The sequence below is a fragment of the Octopus bimaculoides genome, chromosome 23, assembly GCF_046866305.1.
Source record: "Octopus bimaculoides isolate indiv1 chromosome 23, ASM4686630v1, whole genome shotgun sequence".
Classification (NCBI taxonomy): Eukaryota; Metazoa; Mollusca; class Cephalopoda; order Octopoda; family Octopodidae; genus Octopus; species Octopus bimaculoides.
This window is the reverse complement of record NC_142950.1, coordinates 10193850-10216105: the sequence shown is the minus strand read 5'-3', so window position 1 is coordinate 10216105 and position 22256 is coordinate 10193850. Positions and strand designations below refer to the sequence as shown.

The window sequence follows — 22256 nt, the reverse complement described above, 5'->3', positions numbered from 1 at the left end:
TGTGATATGTGATGATATAAAACTGTTTAATCTATACTAATATAGGTATAGGCGTGGCTGTGTGGTAAGAAGCTTGCTTCCCAACCACATGGTTCCGGGTTCAGCCTCATTGCGTAGCACCTTGGGCAAGTGTCTTTTATTATAACATCGGGCCTACCAAAGCCTTATGAGTGGATTTGGTAGACGGAGACTGAAAGAAGCCCGTTGTATTTATATGTGTGCATGTGTGTGTGTGTTTGTGTGTCTGTGTTTGTCCCCCCACCATCGCTTGACAACCGATGTATATGTGTTTACGCTCCTGTAATTTAGCGATTCGGCAAAAGATACCGATAGAATTAGTACTAGGCTTGCAAAGAATAAGTCGTGGCGTCGATTTGTTCGACTAAAAAGGTGGTGCTCCAGCTTGGCCGCAGTCAAATGACTGAAATAAATAAGAGAAATAAAAGAATAACATTTATGGAACCTCCAAGTTTAGAAATAAATATTTTGAGCCTGGGAAACCAAAGAAAAATTCTACGCATTGTTTTAAGTTCAGCGAGCATGATGAAACAAATAAGACATTTTGGTCATCCACAGAATCCGTCTCCATTCCCAATTGTCTTGATCTGATCTTGCCATCGAGTTGAAAATGAACATGTACGAAAGAGCGAGGTTGAATGTTGCGTAATTCTTCTTCACTTCAAAGTTACCACGCAAGTCACCACTTAAGGATAACCAGATGGCCTTCGACGAACATGTGATCTTGCCTAAGAAAGATTTTTTTTTTAAGGAAGACTGACAGCTACCTATGCATGTAAGTCTCTGCACCACCAATGTTTTATCCAAAAGAAAGGCTAGCGACTTGGGCCACCTGGCATAATTGGCTGTCATCACAGACGTTGCTCTCAAAATGCAAAGAGCTGGGACAAATAACACAAGGTATCTATCCTTCTATTAATTTTGCCAATCTACTACCCTGGAATGATAATTTTCATTTTTTATGGACCCCGAAAAATAATTAAAAGGTAAAGTTGACAGCAGTGAGATTTGAACTCACAATGTAGACTATTGAAATATGTACTGCTATGTGTCCTATTCAATCCCTTCTCATAGTGCTGCTGAAACTTTTTTTTTATTTATTTTAACTACTACCCCTTTTCTCTTACTAACACCCTCTCAGTACTCTCCATTCTCGCTATGAATGCATATAATTAAGTATCTCTCTCTCTCTCTCCTTCTCTCTCTCACACACACACACACACACACACACACACACACACACACACACACACAAAGCTGCTGACTGGTTGATCATCGTTAAAGCAATATGTACGTAAGTTATTTCATCTATACTCTTTACTCTTTTACTTGTTTCAGTCATTTGACTGCGGCCATGCTGGAGCACCGCCTTTTAGTCGAGCAAATCGACCCCAGGACTTATTCTTTGTAAGCCTAGTACTTATTTTATCGATTCTTTTGCCTAACCGCTAAGTTACGGGGACGTAAACACACCAGCATCAGTTGTCAAGCGATTTGGGGGGACAAACACAGACACACAAACACACACACACACACACACACACACACACACACATATATATATATATACATATACATATATACGACGGGCTTTTTTTTTCAGTTTCCGTCTACCAAGTCCACTGACAAGGCTTTGAACGGCCCGAGGCTTTAGTAGAAGACACTCGCCCAAGGTGCCACGCAGTGGGAATGAACCCGGGACCATGTGATTGGTAGGCAAGCTACTTACCACGAACACCAGTTATCTTTAGTAAAAGGTGAAAGATTTATCCGCTCAGGGTGAGGTCTCTGAGGTCTAGCAACAGTTAGAAGCTTCGTTAATGGAAGGACAGAAGAGTCTTTTTGCTTTACCCAACTCGAAAGTACCAGACGGTACTCGATAAAAGGACGGGAGAATCTTCTCGCTTTGACTATCACTGAAAATGTTAACCAGCCATTTCCCAAGTACCAGATCTCGGTACTCGGAGTAGTTGATCGGAAATGTGAGATGTTTGACCCTACCTCCGATTCACTCCTGCGATTTTATCCCTCACTTTAGAAACTTCGAACGACACGAAATAAATTGTTTTTAATGATGCAACTCGAAGTAGATAAAGCTATAAATAATAGGTTGCAAACATCGGGCTAAAAAACTTTTTTTTTCACCTAAGGTGGTGGGGTTAACCCATTATTTACACGCTACTGTTCGTAGCTTTATCTCCTTCGAGTTTCACCATTAAAAATGAATAACTTTTGTGTTCAGACAAAAAACAATTTTCTCATAACTATTGTTAAAGGTAGTTAAACAAACAAATTAGTCACATATTAGTCGCATGCAATGTGTTTTGCTTTCTATGATGTGCTCTTGTTTTACAACTCGTGCACAACCGTGGGGAATGTGCATGCAAAAGGTTTTCAAGACGAAATCGAATTTTTTTTTTTTTTTTCAATTAAAGAAATTTAAATGGGGGTTATTCTTCGAATTGATGTGCACATATTTTGCAAAAAAAAAAAAAAAAGAATGACATTATTTAGACACAACAGTAATTTCTGCATATATTCATGGCAAAATAAATTAGAGAGATTTGTGCTTTTTTCTGTCTGTGTTTCTAATTTTTGTTTCAGCATTTGTTTATTTTCAGTGTTAGAAGTTAGGGTTTTTAATCAAATAGTTATTATTATAATTTGGATCAGTTGTATGTTTAGTTGGATGATATTTTTACATATACTGTTTTGTATTTTTGCTGTTTGGTTATGACATCGCTTGTGGGGAGATTCACTAGGGAGTTGCTTGTTAAAGTAACTTCTGTAACGTTTTCGTTAACGCCATTATCGCTAGTGAACCTGTTGATAACTATGGAATTCAAATCTGTTGCTTTAATTGTAACACCGTCTGTAATAATATGATTGTTTGTAAGAGTAATAAGTTGGTCCGCCGTGTCTAGGATATTTGTTCCAGTGTTTAGAGGGAAGCTGTAATAACAAAAATCGATATTATAGTGTCTCCATTGTCGAATTATTCTCTTTGAGCGTACTTTGAAATTCTGAGTATTTAGACGTAGAAAAAATGTAGATTTTTTTTTTTTAATAACATCGACAGCAATGGTTGAGCTGGAAAATATATCAGGCTATGTCATAATATTTGTAATAAATTAGTTTCGCCTGTTCCGGAAGTTGAGTGGACGCCATAGTTATATTCGTCGTTGCTGCTTTAGCGTTTGTAGAATTTACAACAGATGTTTCTGAAGGATTATCGTGTGTGACAGTTTAATTTCAGAAAATATATTCGTATTAATAATTTGGTTAGTGATACGATCAACAGTGTATTTTTTTTTTTCATATATCAGCAGTAAAAAGTTATAGTATTATCTATGATGCAGTCAGTATTTTCATATATGAGGTTAGTGCTTCTAACTACAGTTGTTTCAACATATAATGTTATTTAAACTATTGTCGGTCATACTAAGGGGAGGTATCTTTGTATCAGTAAGAGCGATTGCTATCAATTATACTTTGATGTGTTATAGCATTATTTGTTTATAATGTAGCGTCATTACTCATAGCCAGAGCTCATTTTCATTGTTACACCATTTATAGTAAAATCTACCCCATTATAAGTAATGATTTCATCATCGTCATCATCATCCTCATCAACCCCTGGATACTACGGTCTCGTGTCCCTAGGACTTATAGAACTAACTCTGAACGTGAGGTTAGTACTTCGCAGGGTTGGGCATTTACAGCTGAACGGACTGGAACAACGTGAAATGAAATGCCTTTACATAAGAATTCAATGCACCCACCCACCCCGGTTCGGGAATCGCAACTACGATATTTGCGATCCTTGGTGCAATATCGTAACCATTTCACGTTACTTGTGACTTGCTGATCTTCGAAGTTGTAACCTGTGTCTTTATTAATCGTAGTAGTTATCTGCCAGAATCTTTAGCACGCCGGGCAAACTACTTGGCGGCATTTCATCCGTTCTTACGTTCTGAGTTCAAATTTCTCTGAGGTCGACTTTGCCTTTCATCCTTTCGGGGTCATTGGAATAAGTACCAGTTACGCACTGGAGTCGATGTAATCAACTAGCCCCTTTCCCAAAAATTTCAAGCCGTGTGCTTATAGTAAAAAGGATTACTTGTAGTAGTTACAGTAGCAGAAATAGTAGCAAATTGACTGTCATTGTTTCCTTAGATTATTAAACCCATCAGTAACTCTATCTGAAGTCATGTGACTAAAGTATGTGCCATCTGAGGCAGCCCTTGAGTTTGTCGTTCCCTTCTCCCAGGTCGCTACAAGCCTATACAGGCTTATACAGCAGACCTAAAAGTATTGCCCTCACAAGAGCGTCCCCCCGGGTCGAACTACTCCCAATGTTAACTCACCTCACTCCTAACTACGTTACTGTTCACTAATTGTTTGATATGGCTTCTTATTAATGCTTTCCGCTTGTGTTGTGTAATCAGTGGGCCTTACAATTGCTTGTCGTCCAGTAAGATCCTGATTTATAGGATGTGGTTTCGTTTTACGTTCTGTCCTCAGTTCTGTAACAATGTCAGCAATGATAGTAGAGATTATCACGACATTAGTGAGTACATGTGCCGCGTTACAATGTGGATTGATTACTCACGTGATTTTTATTGTCGTCAATAGCAGTCTGAAATGTTACCGTGTCAGCACCGTGATCTGCAATGTTGATAGAGGGCAGTTTCATGCGTCGTAATAATAGCGGTCAGATCTGTAATGTTATCGCTTGTTGCTCGCTCTATAGAGGTAGTAGAAGTAGTAGTAGTAGTAGTAGTAGTAGTAGTAGTAGTAGTAGTAGTAGTAGTAGTAAACTAAGATGTTATATTGCACATACTACGATCTATATCAGCGTTAATAAAAAGGTGATGTGGGGGTTCGCTTGTTATATTTCTACCTGTTTCTGTAAAATATGTAGTGATTTCTTCGCTGTAAGTAACTTTTGTAACAGCGTCTACGTTGCCTTCAGTCGTTGTTAAATCTTCACCTGAATTATCTGTTGTATCGGTGAGAAACGATGGAGCTTCGGAATTACTTTCAGTGCTCATTTCTACCGTTGTCACTGTGACAGATTGCCATTCAGATGGATTCTGGTATGTTACAGATGTGGAAGTGACTGCGACAGCATCTGTTGTGATATTAGAATGAGATATTACATCCATGGTGATGTTGGCTTTAGTTTCACTTCCTGTAACATCTGTTGTTACATTACTTTCATTTGTTACAGAAGTGGAGAGATCTGTGCTACTGTGTAACATAACTGTAACGTTTGTTGTCCCACTATTTTTGTTTGTTGCAGGAGTGGAAATGTATGTGCGATTGTTTAATATATTTGTAACTTCAGCTGTCGCATAGCTTTCGTTAGACACTGAAGAGGGAGTATTTGTGTTACTGTGTAACATAACTGTAACGTTAGTTGTCCCATTATTTTTGTTTGTTGCAAGAGTGGAAATGTATGTGCTACTGTTTAATGTATTTGTAACTTCAGTTGTCGCATAGCTTTCGTTAGACACTCAAGAGGGAGTATTTGTGTTACTGTGTAACATAACTGTAACGTTAGTTGTCCCATTATTTTTGTTTGTTGCAGGAGTGGAAATGTATGTGCTACTGTTTAATGTATTTGTAACTTCAGTTGTCGCATAGCTTTCGTTAGACACTCAAGAGGGAGTATTTGTGTTACTGTGTAACATAACTGTAACGTTAGTTGTCCCATTATTTTTGTTTGTTGCAGGAGTGGAAATGTATGTGCTACTGTTTAATGTATTTGTAACTTCAGTTGTCGCATAGCTTTCGTTAGACACCGAAGAGGGAGTATTTGTGTTACTGTGTAACATAACTGTAACGTTAGTTGTCCCATTATTTTTGTTTGTTGCAGGAGTGGAAATGTATGTGCTACTGTTTAATGTATTTGTAACATCAGTTGTCGCATAGCTTTCGTTAGACACCGAAGAGGGAGTATTTGTGTTACTGTGTGACATAACTGTAACGTTAGTTGTCCCATTATTTTTGTTTGTTGAAGGAGTGGAAATATATGTGCGATTGTTTAATATATTTGTAACTTCAGCTGTCGCATAGCTTTCGTTAGACACTGAAGAGGGAGTATTTGTGTTACTGTGTAACATAACTGTAACGTTTGTTGTCCTATTATTTTTGTTTGTTGCAGGAGTGGAAATGTATGTGCTACTGTTTAATGTGTCTGTAACATACGTTGTTATATCACTTTTTATTGTTACAGAAGTGGGAGTGCTTGTGTTACTGTCTAACTTACCTGAAACATCAGTTGTTACTTTAGTTTTGCTTGTTACAGAAATGGAAATATCTGAGTTGCTGTTTGAAGTGCTTGTAACATCAGTTGTCACATCGGTTTTTCTTGTTACTGAAGTGGTAATGTCTGTGTTATTGTCTAACGTACCTGTAACCACGGTTGTGACATAGTTTTCGCTCGCTACAGAAGTCGGAATGTCTGAGTTACTTGTGGTTTCTGTAACATCTGTTGTCACATCACTATTTATTGTTACAGAAGTTGGAATGTCTGCGTTACTTGTGGTTTCTGTAACATCTGTTGTCACATCACTATTTATTGTTACAGAAGTTGGAATATCTGCATTACTTGTGGTTTCTGTAACATCTGTTGTCACATCACTATTTATTGTTACAGAAGTTGAAATGTCTGCGTTACTTGAGGTTTCTGTAACATCTGTTGTCACATCACTATTTATTGTTACAGAAGTTGGAATATCTGCATTACTTGTGGTTTCTGTAACATCTGTTGTCACATCACTATTTATTGTTACAGAAGTTGGAATGTCTGCGTTACGTGTGGTTTCTGTAACATCTGTTGTCACATCACTATTTATTGTTACAGAAGTTGGAATGTCTGCATTACTTGTGGTTTCTGTAACATCTGTTGTCACATCACTATTTATTGTTACAGAAGTTGGAATGTCTGCGTTACTTGAGGTTTCTGTAACATCTGTTGTCACATCACTATTTATTGTTACAGAAATTGGAATGTCTGCGTTACTTGTGGTTTCTGTAACATCTGTTGTCACATCACTATTTATTGTTACAGAAGTTGGAATATCTGCATTACTTGTGGTTTCTGTAACATCTGTTGTCACATCACTATTTATTGTTACAGAAGTTGGAATATCTGCATTACTTGTGGTTTCTGTAACATCTGTTGTCACATCACTATTTATTGTTACAGAAGTTGGAATGTCTGCGTTACTTGAGGTTTCTGTAACATCTGTTGTCACATCACTATTTATTGTTACAGAAATTGGAATATCTGCGTTACTTGTGGTTTCTGTAACATCTGTTGTCACATCACTATTTATTGTTACAGAAGTTCGAATATCTGCATTACTTGTGGTTTCTGTAACATCTGTTGTCACATCACTATTTATTGTTACAGAAGTTGGAATGTCTGCGTTACTTGTGGTTTCTGTAACATCTGTTGTCACATCACTATATATTGTTACAGAAGTTGGAATATCTGCGTTACTTGTGGTTTCTGTAACATCTGTTGTCACATCACTATTTGTTGTTACAGAAGATAGAACGTCTGCGTTACTTGTGGTTTCTGTAACATCTGTTGTCACATCATTATTTATTGTTACAGAAGTTGGAATGTCTGCGTTACTTGTGGTTTCTGTAACATCTGTTGTCACATCACTATTTATTGTTACAGAAGTTGGAATATCTGCATTACTTGTGGTTTCTGTAACATCTGTTGTCACATCACTATTTATTGTTACAGAAGTTGAAATGTCTGCGTTACTTGAGGTTTCTGTAACATCTGTTGTCACATCACTATTTATTGTTACAGAAGTTGGAATATCTGCATTACTTGTGGTTTCTGTAACATCTGTTGTCACATCACTATTTATTGTTACAGAAGTTGGAATGTCTGCGTTACTTGTGGTTTCTGTAACATCTGTTGTCACATCACTATTTATTGTTACAGAAGTTGGAATGTCTGCATTACTTGTGGTTTCTGTAACATCTGTTGTCACATCACTATTTATTGTTACAGAAGTTGGAATGTCTGCGTTACTTGAGGTTTCTGTAACATCTGTTGTCACATCACTATTTATTGTTACAGAAATTGGAATGTCTGCGTTACTTGTGGTTTCTGTAACATCTGTTGTCACATCACTATTTATTGTTACAGAAGTTCGAATATCTGCATTACTTGTGGTTTCTGTAACATCTGTTGTCACATCACTATTTATTGTTACAGAAGTTGGAATATCTGCATTACTTGTGGTTTCTGTAACATCTGTTGTCACATCACTATTTATTGTTACAGAAGTTGGAATGTCTGCGTTACGTGTGGTTTCTGTAACATCTGTTGTCACATCACTATTTATTGTTACAGAAGTTGGAATGTCTGCATTACTTGTGGTTTCTGTAACATCTGTTGTCACATCACTATTTATTGTTACAGAAGTTGGAATGTCTGCGTTACTTGAGGTTTCTGTAACATCTGTTGTCACATCACTATTTATTGTTACAGAAATTGGAATGTCTGCGTTACTTGTGGTTTCTGTAACATCTGTTGTCACATCACTATTTATTGTTACAGAAGTTCGAATATCTGCATTACTTGTGGTTTCTGTAACATCTGTTGTCACATCACTATTTATTGTTACAGAAGTTGGAATATCTGCATTACTTGTGGTTTCTGTAACATCTGTTGTCACATCACTATTTATTGTTACAGAAGTTGGAATGTCTGCGTTACTTGAGGTTTCTGTAACATCTGTTGTCACATCACTATTTATTGTTACAGAAATTGGAATATCTGCGTTACTTGTGGTTTCTGTAACATCTGTTGTCACATCACTATTTATTGTTACAGAAGTTGGAATGTCTGCGTTACTTGTGGTTTCTGTAACATCTGTTGTCACATCACTATATATTGTTACAGAAGTTGGAATATCTGCGTTACTTGTGGTTTCTGTAACATCTGTTGTCACATCACTATTTGTTGTTACAGAAGATAGAACGTCTGCGTTACTTGTGGTTTCTGTAACATCTGTTGTCACATCATTATTTATTGTTACAGAAGTTGGAATGTCTGCGTTACTTGTGGTTTCTGTAACATCTGTTGTCACATCACTATTTATTGTTACAGAAGTTGGAATATCTGCATTACTTGTGGTTTCTGTAACATCTGTTGTCACATCACTATTTATTGTTACAGAAGTTGAAATGTCTGCGTTACTTGAGGTTTCTGTAACATCTGTTGTCACATCACTATTTATTGTTACAGAAGTTGGAATATCTGCATTACTTGTGGTTTCTGTAACATCTGTTGTCACATCACTATTTATTGTTACAGAAGTTGGAATGTCTGCGTTACTTGTGGTTTCTGTAACATCTGTTGTCACATCACTATTTATTGTTACAGAAGTTGGAATGTCTGCATTACTTGTGGTTTCTGTAACATCTGTTGTCACATCACTATTTATTGTTACAGAAGTTGGAATGTCTGCGTTACTTGAGGTTTCTGTAACATCTGTTGTCACATCACTATTTATTGTTACAGAAATTGGAATGTCTGCGTTACTTGTGGTTTCTGTAACATCTGTTGTCACATCACTATTTATTGTTACAGAAGTTCGAATATCTGCATTACTTGTGGTTTCTGTAACATCTGTTGTCACATCACTATTTATTGTTACAGAAGTTGGAATATCTGCATTACTTGTGGTTTCTGTAACATCTGTTGTCACATCACTATTTATTGTTACAGAAGTTGGAATGTCTGCGTTACTTGAGGTTTCTGTAACATCTGTTGTCACATCACTATTTATTGTTACAGAAATTGGAATATCTGCGTTACTTGTGGTTTCTGTAACATCTGTTGTCACATCACTATTTATTGTTACAGAAGTTCGAATATCTGCATTACTTGTGGTTTCTGTAACATCTGTTGTCACATCACTATTTATTGTTACAGAAGTTGGAATGTCTGCGTTACTTGTGGTTTCTGTAACATCTGTTGTCACATCACTATATATTGTTACAGAAGTTGGAATATCTGCGTTACTTGTGGTTTCTGTAACATCTGTTGTCACATCACTATTTGTTGTTACAGAAGTTGGAATGTCTGCGTTACTTGAGGTTTCTGTAACATCTGTTGTCACATCACTATTTATTGTTACAGAAGTTGGAATGTCTGGGTTACTTGTGGTTTCTGTAACATCTGTTGTCACATCACTATTTATTGTTACAGAAGTTAGAATGTCTGCGTTACTTGAGGTTTCTGTAACATCTGTTGTCACATCACTATTTATTGTTACAGAAGATAGAACGTCTGCGTTACTTGTGGTTTCTGTAACATCTGTTGTCACATCATTATTTATTGTTACAGAAGTTGGAATGTCTGCGTTACTTGTGGTTTCTGTAACATCTGTTGTCACATCACTATTTATTGTTACAGAAGTTGGAATATCTGCGTTACTTGTGGTTTCTGTAACATCTGTTGTCACATCACTATTTGTTGTTACAGAAGTTGGAATGTCTGCGTTACTTGAGGTTTCTGTAACATCTGTTGTCACATCACTATTTATTGTTACAGAAGTTGGAATGTCTGGGTTACTTGTGGTTTCTGTAACATCTGTTGTCACATCACTATTTATTGTTACAGAAGTTAGAATGTCTGCGTTACTTGAGGTTTCTGTAACATCTGTTGTCACATCATTATTTATTGTTACAGAAGTTGGAATGTCTGCGTTACTTGTGGTTTCTGTAACATCTGTTGTCACATCACTATTTATTGTTACAGAAGTTGGAATATCTGCGTTACTTGTGGTTTCTGTAACATCTGTTGTCACATCACTATTTATTGTTACAGAAGTTGGAATGTCTGCGTTACTTGTGGTTTCTGTAACATCTGTTGTCACATCACTATTTATTGTTACAGAAGTTGGAATGTCTGCGTTACTTGTGGTTTCTGTAACATCTGTTGTCACATCACTATTTATTGTTACAGAAGTTAGAACGTCTGCGTTACTTGTGGTTTCTGTTACATCTGTTGTCACATCATTATTTATTGTTACAGAAGTTGGAATGTCTGCGTTACTTGTGGTTTCTGTAACATCTGTTGTCACATCACTATTTATTGTTACAGGAGTTGGAATATCTGCGTTACTTGTGGTATCTGTAACATCTGTTGTCATATCACTATTTATTGTTACAGAAGTTGGAATATCTGCGTTACTTGTGGTTTCTGTAACATCTGTTGTCACATCACTATTTATTGTTACAGAAGTTGGAATATCTGCGTTACCTGTGGTTTCTGTAACATCTGTTGTCACATCATTATTTATTGTTACAGAAGTTGGAATGTCTGCGTTACTTGTGGTTTCTGTAACATCTGTTGTCACATCACTATTTATTGTTACAGAAGTTGGAATATCTGCGTTACTTGTGGTTTCTGTAACATCTGTTGTCACATCACTATTTGTTGTTACAGAAGTTGGAATGTCTGCGTTACTTGAGGTTTCTGTAACATCTGTTGTCACATCACTATTTATTGTTACAGAAGTTGGAATGTCTGGGTTACTTGTGGTTTCTGTAACATCTGTTGTCACATCACTATTTATTGTTACAGAAGTTAGAATGTCTGCGTTACTTGAGGTTTCTGTAACATCTGTTGTCACATCATTATTTATTGTTACAGAAGTTGGAATGTCTGCGTTACTTGTGGTTTCTGTAACATCTGTTGTCACATCACTATTTATTGTTACAGAAGTTGGAATATCTGCGTTACTTGTGGTTTCTGTAACATCTGTTGTCACATCACTATTTATTGTTACAGTAGTTGGAATGTCTGCGTTACTTGTGGTTTCTGTAACATCTGTTGTCACATCACTATTTATTGTTACAGAAGTTGGAATGTCTGCGTTACTTGTGGTTTCTGTAACATCTGTTGTCACATCACTATTTATTGTTACAGAAGTTAGAACGTCTGCGTTACTTGTGGTTTCTGTTACATCTGTTGTCACATCATTATTTATTGTTACAGAAGTTGGAATGTCTGCGTTACTTGTGGTTTCTGTAACATCTGTTGTCACATCACTATTTATTGTTACAGGAGTTGGAATATCTGCGTTACTTGTGGTATCTGTAACATCTGTTGTCATATCACTATTTATTGTTACAGAAGTTGGAATATCTGCGTTACTTGTGGTTTCTGTAACATCTGTTGTCACATCACTATTTATTGTTACAGAAGTTGGAATATCTGCGTTACTTGAGGTTTCTGTAACATCTGTTGTCACATCACTTTTTATTGTTACAGAAGTTGGAATATCTGCGTTACTTGTGGTATCTGTAACATCTGTTGTCATATCACTATTTATTGTTACAGAAGTTGGAATATCTGCGTTACTTGTGGTTTCTGTAACATCTGTTGTCACATCACTATTTATTGTTACAGAAGTTGGAATGTCTGGGTTACTTGTGGTTTCTGTAACATCTGTTGTCACATCACTATTTATTGTTACAGAAGTTAGAATGTCTGCGTTACTTGAGGTTTCTGTAACATCTGTTGTCACATCATTATTTATTGTTACAGAAGTTGGAATGTCTGCGTTACTTGGGGTTTCTGTAACATCTGTTGTCACATCACTATTTATTGTTACAGAAGTTAGAACGTCTGCGTTACTTGTGGTTTCTGTACCATCTGTTGTCACATCATTATTTATTGTTACAGAAGTTGGAATGTCTGCGTTACTTGTGGTTTCTGTAACATCTTTTGTCACATCACTATTTATTGTTACAGGAGTTGGAATATCTGCGTTACTTGTGGTATCTGTAACATCTGTTGTCATATCACTATTTATTGTTACAGAAGTTGGAATATCTGCGTTACTTGTGGTTTCTGTAACATCTGTTGTCACATCACTATTTATTGTTACAGAAGTTGGAATATCTGCGTTACCTGTGGTTTCTGTAACATCTGTTGTCACATCACTATTTATTGTTACAGAAGTTAGAATGTCTGCGTTACTTGTGGTTTCTGTAACATCTGTTGTCACATCACTTTTTATTGTTACAGAAGTTGGAATGTCTGCGTTACTTGTGGTTTCTGTAACATCTGTTGTCACATCACTATTTATTGTTACAGAAGTTGGAATATCTGCGTTACTTGTGGTTTCTGTAACATCTGTTGTCACACCACTATTAATTGTTGCAGAAGTTGGAATGTCTGCGTTACTTGTGGTTTCTGTAACATCTGTTGTCACATCACTATTTATTGTTACAAAAGTTGGAATGTCTGCGTTACTTGAGGTTTCTGTAACATCTGTTGTCACATCACTATTTATTGTTACAGAGGTTGGAATGTCTGCGTTACTTGTGGTTTCTGTAACATCTGTTGTCACATCACTATTTATTGTTACAGAAGTTAGAACGTCTGCGTTACTTGTGGTTTCTGTAACATCTGTTGTCACATCATTATTTATTGTTACAGAAGTTGGAATGTCTGCGTTACTTGTGGTTTCTGTAACATCTGTTGTCACATCACTATTTATTGTTACAGGAGTTGGAATATCTGCGTTACTTGTGGTATCTGTAACATCTGTTGTCATATCACTATTTATTGTTACAGAAGTTGGAATATCTGCGTTACTTGTGGTTTCTGTAACATCTGTTGTCACATCACTATTTATTGTTACAGAAGTTGGAATATCTGCGTTACTTGTGGTTTCTGTAACATCTGTTGTCACATCACTATTTATTGTTACAGAAGTTAGAATGTCTGCGTTACTTGTGGTTTCTGTAACATCTGTTGTCACATCACTATTTATTGTTACAGAAGTTGGAATATCTGCGTTACTTGAGGTTTCTGTAACATCTGTTGTCACATCACTTTTTATTGTTACAGAAGTTTGAATATCTGCGTTACTTGAGGTTTCTGTAACATCTGTTGTCACATCACTATTTATTGTTACAGAAGCTGGAATATCTGCGTTACTTGTGGTTTCTGTAACATCTGTTGTCGTATCACTATTTATTGTTACAGAAGTTGGAATATCTGCGTTACTTGTGGTTTCTGTAACATCTGTTGTCACATCACTATTTATTGTTACAGAAGTCGGAATATCTGCGTTACCTGTGGTTTCTGTAACATCTGTTGTCACATCACTTTTTATTGTTACAGAAGCTGGAATATCTGCGTTACTTGTGGTTTCTGTAACATCTGTTGTCATATCACTATTTATTGTTACAGAAGTTGGAATATCTGCATTACTTGTGGTTTCTGTAACATCTGTTGTCACATCACTATTTATTGTTACAGAAGTTGGAATATCTGCGTTACTTGAGGTTTCTGTAACATCTGTTGTCACATCACTTTTTATTGTTACAGAAGTTGGAATATCGGCGTTACTCGTGGTTTCTGTAACATCTGTTGTCACATCACTATTTATTGTTACAGAAGTTGGAATGTCTGCGTTACTTGTGGTTTCTGTAACATCCGTTGTCATATCACTTTTTATTATTACAGAAGTGGGAGTGCTTGTGTTACTGTCTAACTTACCTGAAACATCAGTTGTTACATTGGTTTTGCTTGTTACTGAAGTGGTAATGTCTGTGTTATTGTCTAACGTACCTGTAACCACGGTTGTGACATAGCTTTCGCTCGCAACAGAATTCGGAATGTCTGCGTTACTTGTGGTTTCTGTAACATCTGTTGTCACATCACTATTTATTGTTACAGAAGTCGGAATGTGTGCGTTACTTGTGGTTTCTGTAACACCTGTTGTCACATCACTATTTATTGTTACAGAAGTTGGAATGTCTGCGTTACTTGTGGTTTCTGTAACATCTGTTGTCACATCATTTTTTATTGTTACAGAAGTTGGAATATCTGCGTTACTTGTGGTTTCTGTAACAACTGTTGTCACATCACTATTTATTGTTACAGAAGTTGGAATGTCTGCGTTACTTGTGATTTCTATAACATCCGTTGTCATATCACTTTTTATTGTTACAGAAGTGGGAGTGCTTGTGTTACTGTCTAACTTACCTGAAACATCAGTTGTTACATTGGTTTTGCTTGTTACTGAAGTGGTAATGTCTGTGTTATTGTCTAACGTACCTGTAACCACGGTTGTGACATAGCTTTCGCTCGCTACAGAAGTCGGAATGTCTGCGTTACTTGTGGTTTCAGTAACATCTGTTGTCATATCACTATTTATTGTTACAGAAGTCGGAATGTCTGCGTTACTTGTGGTTTCTGTAACAACTGTTGTCACATCACTTTTTATTGTTACAGAAGTCGGAATGTCTGCGTTACTTGTGGTTTCTGTAACAGCTGTTGTCACATCACTATTTATTGTTACAGAAGTTGGAATGTCTGCGTTACTTGTGGTTTCTGTCACAACATTTTTTATTGACACAGAAGTTGGAATGTCTGCGTTACTTGTGGTTTCTGTAACACCTGTTGTCACCTCACTATTTATTGTTACAGAAGTCGGAATGTCTGCGTTACTTGTGGTTTCTGTAACACCTGTTGTCACAACATTTTCTATTGACACAGAAGTTGGAATGTCTGCGTTACTTGTGGTTTCTGTAACAACTGTTGTCACATCACTATTTATTGTTACAGAAGTCGGAATGTCTGCGTTACTTGTGGTTTCTGTAACACCTGTTGTCACATCACTATTTATTGTTACAGAAGTTGGAATGTCTGCGTTACTTGTGGTTTCTGTAACATCTGTTGTCACATCATTTTTTATTGTTACAGAAGTTGGAATGTCTGCGTTACTTGTGGTTTCTGTAACAACTGTTGTCGCATCACTAATTATTGTTACAGAAGTTGAAATGTCTGCGTTACTTGTGGTTTCTGTAACACCTGTTGTCACATCACTTTTTGTTGCTACAGAAGTTGGAATGTCTGCGTTACTTGTGGTTTCTGTAACAACTGTTGTCACATCACTATTTATTGTTACAGAAGTCGGAATGTCTGCGTTACTTGTGGTTTCTGTAACGGCTGTTGTCACATCACTATTTATTGTTACAGAAGTCGGAATGTCTGCGTTACTTGTGGTTTCTGTAACACCTGTTGTCACATCACTATTTATTGTTACAGAAGTTGGAATGTCTGCGTTACTTGTGGTTTCTGTAACATCTGTTGTCACATCATTTTTTATTGTTACAGAAGTTGGAATGTCTGCGTTACTTGTGGTTTCTGTAACAACTGTTGTCGCATCACTAATTATTGTTACAGAAGTTGAAATGTCTGCGTTACTTGTGGTTTCTGTAACACCTGTTGTCACATCACTTTTTGTTGCTACAGAAGTTGGAATGTCTGCGTTACTTGTGGTTTCTGTAACAACTGTTGTCACATCACTATTTATTGTTACAGAAGTCGGAATGTCTGCGTTACTTGTGGTTTCTGTAACGGCTGTTGTCACATCACTATTTATTGTTACAGAAGTTGGAATGTCTGCGTTACTTGTGGTTTCTGTCACAACATTTTCTATTGACACAGAAGTTGGAATGTCTGCGTTACTTGTGGTTTCTGTAACACCTGTTGTCACCTCACTATTTATTGTTACAGAAGTCGGAATGTCTGCGTTACTTGTGGTTTCTGTAACACCTGTTGTCACAACATTTTCTATTGACACAGAAGTTGGAATGTCTGCGTTACTTGTGGTTTCTGTAACAACTGTTGTCACATCACTATTTATTGTTACAGAAGTCGGAATGTCTGCGTTACTTGTGGTTTCTGTAACACCTGTTGTTACAACATTTTCTATTGACACAGAAGTTGGAATATCTGCGTTACTTGTGGTTTCTGTAACACCTGTTGTCACATCACTATTTATTGTTACAGAAGTTGGAATGTCTGCGTTATTGTCTAACGTACCTGTAACCACGGTTGTGACATAGCTTTCGCTCGCTACAGAAGTCGGAATGTCTGCGTTACTTGTGGTTTCAGTAACATCTGTTGTCATATCACTATTTATTGTTACAGAAGTTGGAATGTCTGCGTTACTTGTGGTTTCTGTAACACCTGTTGTCACATCACTTTTTGTTGTTACAGAAGTTGGAATGTCTGCGTTACTTGTGGTTTCTGTAACAACTGTTGTCGCATCACTAATTATTGTTACAGAAGTTGAAATGTCTGCGTTACTTGTGGTTTCTGTAACACCTGTTGTCACATCACTTTTTGTTGTTACAGAAGTTGGAATGTCTGCGTTACTTGTGGTTTCTGTAACAACTGTTGTCACATCACTATTTATTGTTACAGAAGTCGGAATGTCTGCGTTACTTGTGGTTTCTGTAACACCTGTTGTCACATCACTATTTATTGTTACAGAAGTTGGAATGTCTGCGTTACTTGTGGTTTCTGTAACACCTGTTGTCACAACATTTTCTATTAACACAGAAGTTGGAATGTCTGCGTTACTTGTGGTTTCTGTAACACCTGTTGTCACCTCACTATTTATTGTTACAGAAGTCGGAATGTCTGCGTTACTTGTGGTTTCTGTAACACCTGTTGTCACAACATTTTCTATTGACACAGAAGTTGGAATGTCTGCGTTACTTGTGGTTTCTGTAACAACTGTTGTCACATCACTATATATTGTTACAGAAGTCGGAATGTCTGCGTTACTTGTGGTTTCTGTAACACCTGTTGTCACAACATTTTCTATTGACACAGAAGTTGGAATGTCTGCGTTACTTGTGGTTTCTGTAACAACTGTTGTCACATCACTATTTACTGTTACAGAAGTCGGAATGTCTGCGTTACTTGAGGTTTCTGTAACACCTGTTGTCACAACATTTTCTATTGACACAGAAGTTGGAATATCTGCGTTACTTGTGGTTTCTGTAACATCTGTTGTCACATCACTATTTATTGTTACAGAAGTTGGAATGTGTGCGTTACTTGTGGTTTCTGTAACACCTGTTGTCACATCACTATTTATTGTTACAGAAGTTGGAATGTCTGCGTTACTTGTGGTTTCTGTAACATCTGTTGTCACATCATTTTTTATTGTTACAGAAGTTGGAATATCTGCGTTACTTGCGGTTTCTGTAACATCTGTTGTCACATCACTATTTATTGTTACAGAAGTTGGAATGTCTGCGTTACTTGTGGTTTCTGTAACATCCGTTGTCATATCACTTTTTATTGTTACAGAAGTGGGAGTGCTTGTGTTACTGTCTAACTTACCTGAAACATCAGTTGTTACATTGGTTTTGCTTGTTACTGAAGTGGTAATGTCTGTGTTATTGTCTAACATACCTGTAACCACGGTTGTGACATAGCTTTCGCTCGCTACAGAAGTCGGAATGTCTGCGTTACTTGTGGTTTCAGTAACATCTGTTGTCATATCACTATTTATTGTTACAGAAGTTGGAATGTCTGCGTTACTTGTGGTTTCTGTAACACCTGTTGTCACATCACTTTTTGTTGTTACAGAAGTTGGAATGTCTGCGTTACTTGTGGTTTCTGTAACAACTGTTGTCGCATCACTAATTATTGTTACAGAAGTTGAAATGTCTGCGTTACTTGTGGTTTCTGTAACACCTGTTGTCTCATCACTTTTTGTTGTTACAGAAGTTGGAATGTCTGCGTTACTTGTGGTTTCTGTAACAACTGTTGTCACATCACTATTTATTGTTACAGAAGTCGGAATGTCTGCGTTACTTGTGGTTTCTGTAACACCTGTTGTCACATCACTATTTATTGTTACAGAAGTTGGAATGTCTGCGTTACTTGTGGTTTCTGTAACACCTATTGTCACATCACTATTTATTGTTACAGAGGTCGGAATGTCAGCGTTACTTGTGGTTTCTGTAACATCTGTTGTCACAAAATTTTCTTTTGACACAGAAGTTGGAATCTCTGCGTTACTTGTGGTTTCTGCCACATCTGTCGTCACACCATTTTCTATTGTTACAGAAGTTGTAATGTTTGCGTTGCTTATGGTTTTTGTAACCTCTGTTGTGACATCATTTTGATATGTTACTCTTGTGGTAATGTTTGTATTATTTGCTGTAAGAAGCGTGGCTCCTATAGTGCTTTTACCTGTAAGAGATTTGAGGTAATACAACAGCAATTAGTGCATTCGTGAAATGTAAATACAGGTAAAAAAAAAGATTAGATGATGAATATATGTGTGTTTATATTCCTGTCAAATATTTCATAAATATGATACAATAAACAAAACCTGTGTGCGTGTATGTGTATGTGTATTTGTGTGTATTTATGTGTGTTTATGTGTTTGTGTATGTGTGTGTGCGTTTACGTGTATGTATGTGTGTATATATATGCGTGTGTGTGTATGTGTGTGTGTGTATTTGTGCATATATATATATACGCACACGCACATATTAATATGCATATGTATATATGTATGCATTCACGCATGTGTGTATGTATATATGCAGGTACATACATTTAAAAGAACTTGAAGAAAACTTTCTGGATAAAGTAGCAATATTTAATAAAAGATTTTCTTAGATTAGAAATTGTAAAACATTTTAAATATATTTTTAAAAAAACAGATTAATACAAACCTTTTATCTGCTTTTTCATGATGCGAGATAGCGTGTGTGTGTGTGTGTGTGTGTGTGTGTGTGTGTGTGTGTGTGTGTGTGTGTGTGTGTGTGTGTGTGTGTGTGTGTGTGTGTGTGTGTGTGCGTGCGTGTGTGTGTGTACGAGGGGATGCTACCAAGTTTCTGGTTTTAAGGGTGTCGCGAAAGGCCTGGTTGGAGGACCAACCTTCCGAGTTCTTTTACAGGGCTTAGAAAAACTGAAGGATTGCTGCAATGAGTGTGTGAATCTGAGAAGGGAATGTACTGGATAAAATCATAAGTAACTGATCCTCCTGCATTTCCTTTTACCCAAAGTCAGGAACTTTTCTGTACCCACTCTTATGTATATATGTATGCGCGCGCGTGTGCGTGTGTGTATGTGTGTGTGTGTGTATGCAAAAATGCTAGTTCTAAAATCTCTCTAAGTGATCAACGATGCACAGCTGCATCCGAGATATTGCGAGTAGGGAGGTGAGTCTCTACTACCTTCTAGTGATAGGACCATCAGACCAGCCTGGTTTCGGGCTAACACTGCCTCTCTTCAGTTTTGGACACCTCGTCTGCTAGAGAATGCAGCAGCTATATATATATATATATATATATATATATATATATATATATATATATATATATATATATATATACATATATAAAAGCAGAAATATAGATGTCACTAAAGTGACAAAAGGCACTAATCAGCATCAGTATTGCTAGAAATAAGAGTCAACACAACTCAATAGCCACGGAAAGCACTATCTTAATGACTGACAAGGGGGGAAATTCTCTACAGCGGTGGACATAGCCAGATCATCGACGATTTCGCATTTTAATGCCCATCAGTGGCTCTCACCACACTTAGGGTTAAACTCAGCTTGCTTTGTCCGTTTATAAGATTTCCGTTGAATCACGCGCTGATTTCATAAACGGTAAAAGGGAAATATATATATATGGGCGGCTGATTCGCGATTATTTTACAACCTATTTTGCTTCTATGCTTGCACGATATCACCATCTCAGAATGTCTATTTATCACGTTTTCCCTGGATATTATTATTTCTAGGATTTCTTCACGGTATATATGTTGCATACTAGTGAAGTCCCGTTATAAGGTGGAGCCTTTTTTATAATTGACCAGTGGGTTGTGTTTTCTACACCATTGTATTAGCCTCCAGACGAGGTTCGAGAGAAATGTAGAGTGTCTTGCAAAACGACGAGAGATGGTTTCTCAAACGATTTTTCATAGTGTCTGCGGCACTACCAATGTACACATATTTCTGTGTATTTGTCTTGACCTCGCATTTGTACACTACAATCTGTATCATACAGTTGTTACCAAATCTGCATTCGTCTTTACGTCTGCAGTTACACATGATACTGTTTTTTATCTTTTTTTTTTTCTGTAGAGTCACTATTAGTGTTCCTCTTTCTTCTTCCTCTTGTAATCATGCACTCATTTTTCTTATGTATGTATTGTACGTCTAATTGTATGATATTGTTTGGGTTTGTTTTTGTTATTGATGAGTTTTTACTATTACTATTCTCCACCATTCTACTACATTGGCAGTACCGCAGACACCGTGGAAAATCGTCTGAGAAACCATCTCTCATCGTTTTCTAATATAAACAAAAGACACTCTACATCTCTCTCGAACCTCGTCCGGAGGCTAAAACAGAATGGAGTAGAATATACAACTCACTGGTCAATTATAAAAAGTGTTACACCTTATAACAGGACTTCACGAGTATGCCGGGATGAAACTCTGGCAATAATAACATCCAGGGAAAACGTGATAAGCAGACATTCTGAGATGGTTATATCATGCAAGCATAGGAACCAAATATTATTCATGTGATTTGGAAAACATATTTTGAAAACAAGTAACAAATCATAGAATAGGGGAGAAACCCAAACAAATAATTGAAAATACCAATGTTTAGGATGACAACAAACCGTACTATATAGCAACTGTCCACCTGTTAGGCTTAGGATTTATTGAGAGTCAGGTCTCGAATGAAATAGAACAAAGAAATATACTACCATCCTTAAATCTGCTAAATGAATGACCATCCTTAAAATTACTGAATGAATAGCAAATAAATCCAACGCCCTCACACACACCACCATCCCCATATTGCTACCATTCTTTCCTCTACTACCATCACCTACCTCCCCCTGCTAAGTACATACAGAAATACAAATAATATATGAATATATGCGTATATACGTACATGTATGTACATACCTACATCTACCTGTATATATAGATGCATATCTGGGTACAGGACATAGTAAAAAAACGTGGACAAAATGATAAACGGAGTACAAAAAACACACAAGCCACATAGAGAACATTTCCTTCATCAGCTGCCACCATTCTAAAACTAAGCGTTTCGAAGAGTTACTCAGCTAGATTGACCTTCGTAGTGGCAAGAAGGGATAAGCATCCCTCTGTAGTTCATCCATTTATACAGTGTCGCCTGATGAAATGGATCAATGATGATGTCCACGGATAATACGGACTATATTGTAATAATCCCAAGGATACCGACTCTGACGGCAAAATCATCTGATCTGTGGAAACGTATGTTGCGATGTATTAAATATTTATAAACTCCCTCCTGGTATTATAGTTACTAACACTTATCCCACATTATATCAG

At 36.8% G+C, this 22256-nt stretch overlaps 1 protein-coding gene across 1 annotated transcript in view; it reads right to left on the bottom strand.

Moving 5' to 3' along the window:
• Positions 1-22256, bottom strand: part of LOC106871915 (uncharacterized) — a 117417-nt gene that overhangs the window by 59709 nt on the left and 35452 nt on the right. The window contains exons 3-4 of the mRNA XM_089340713.1: positions 15071-19087; positions 6293-14722 (exon numbers count right to left, since the gene is read on the bottom strand). Coding sequence (XP_089196839.1) covers positions 6293-14722; positions 15071-19087 — 12447 coding nt within the window. The remainder of the gene's footprint in view (positions 1-6292; positions 14723-15070; positions 19088-22256) is intronic.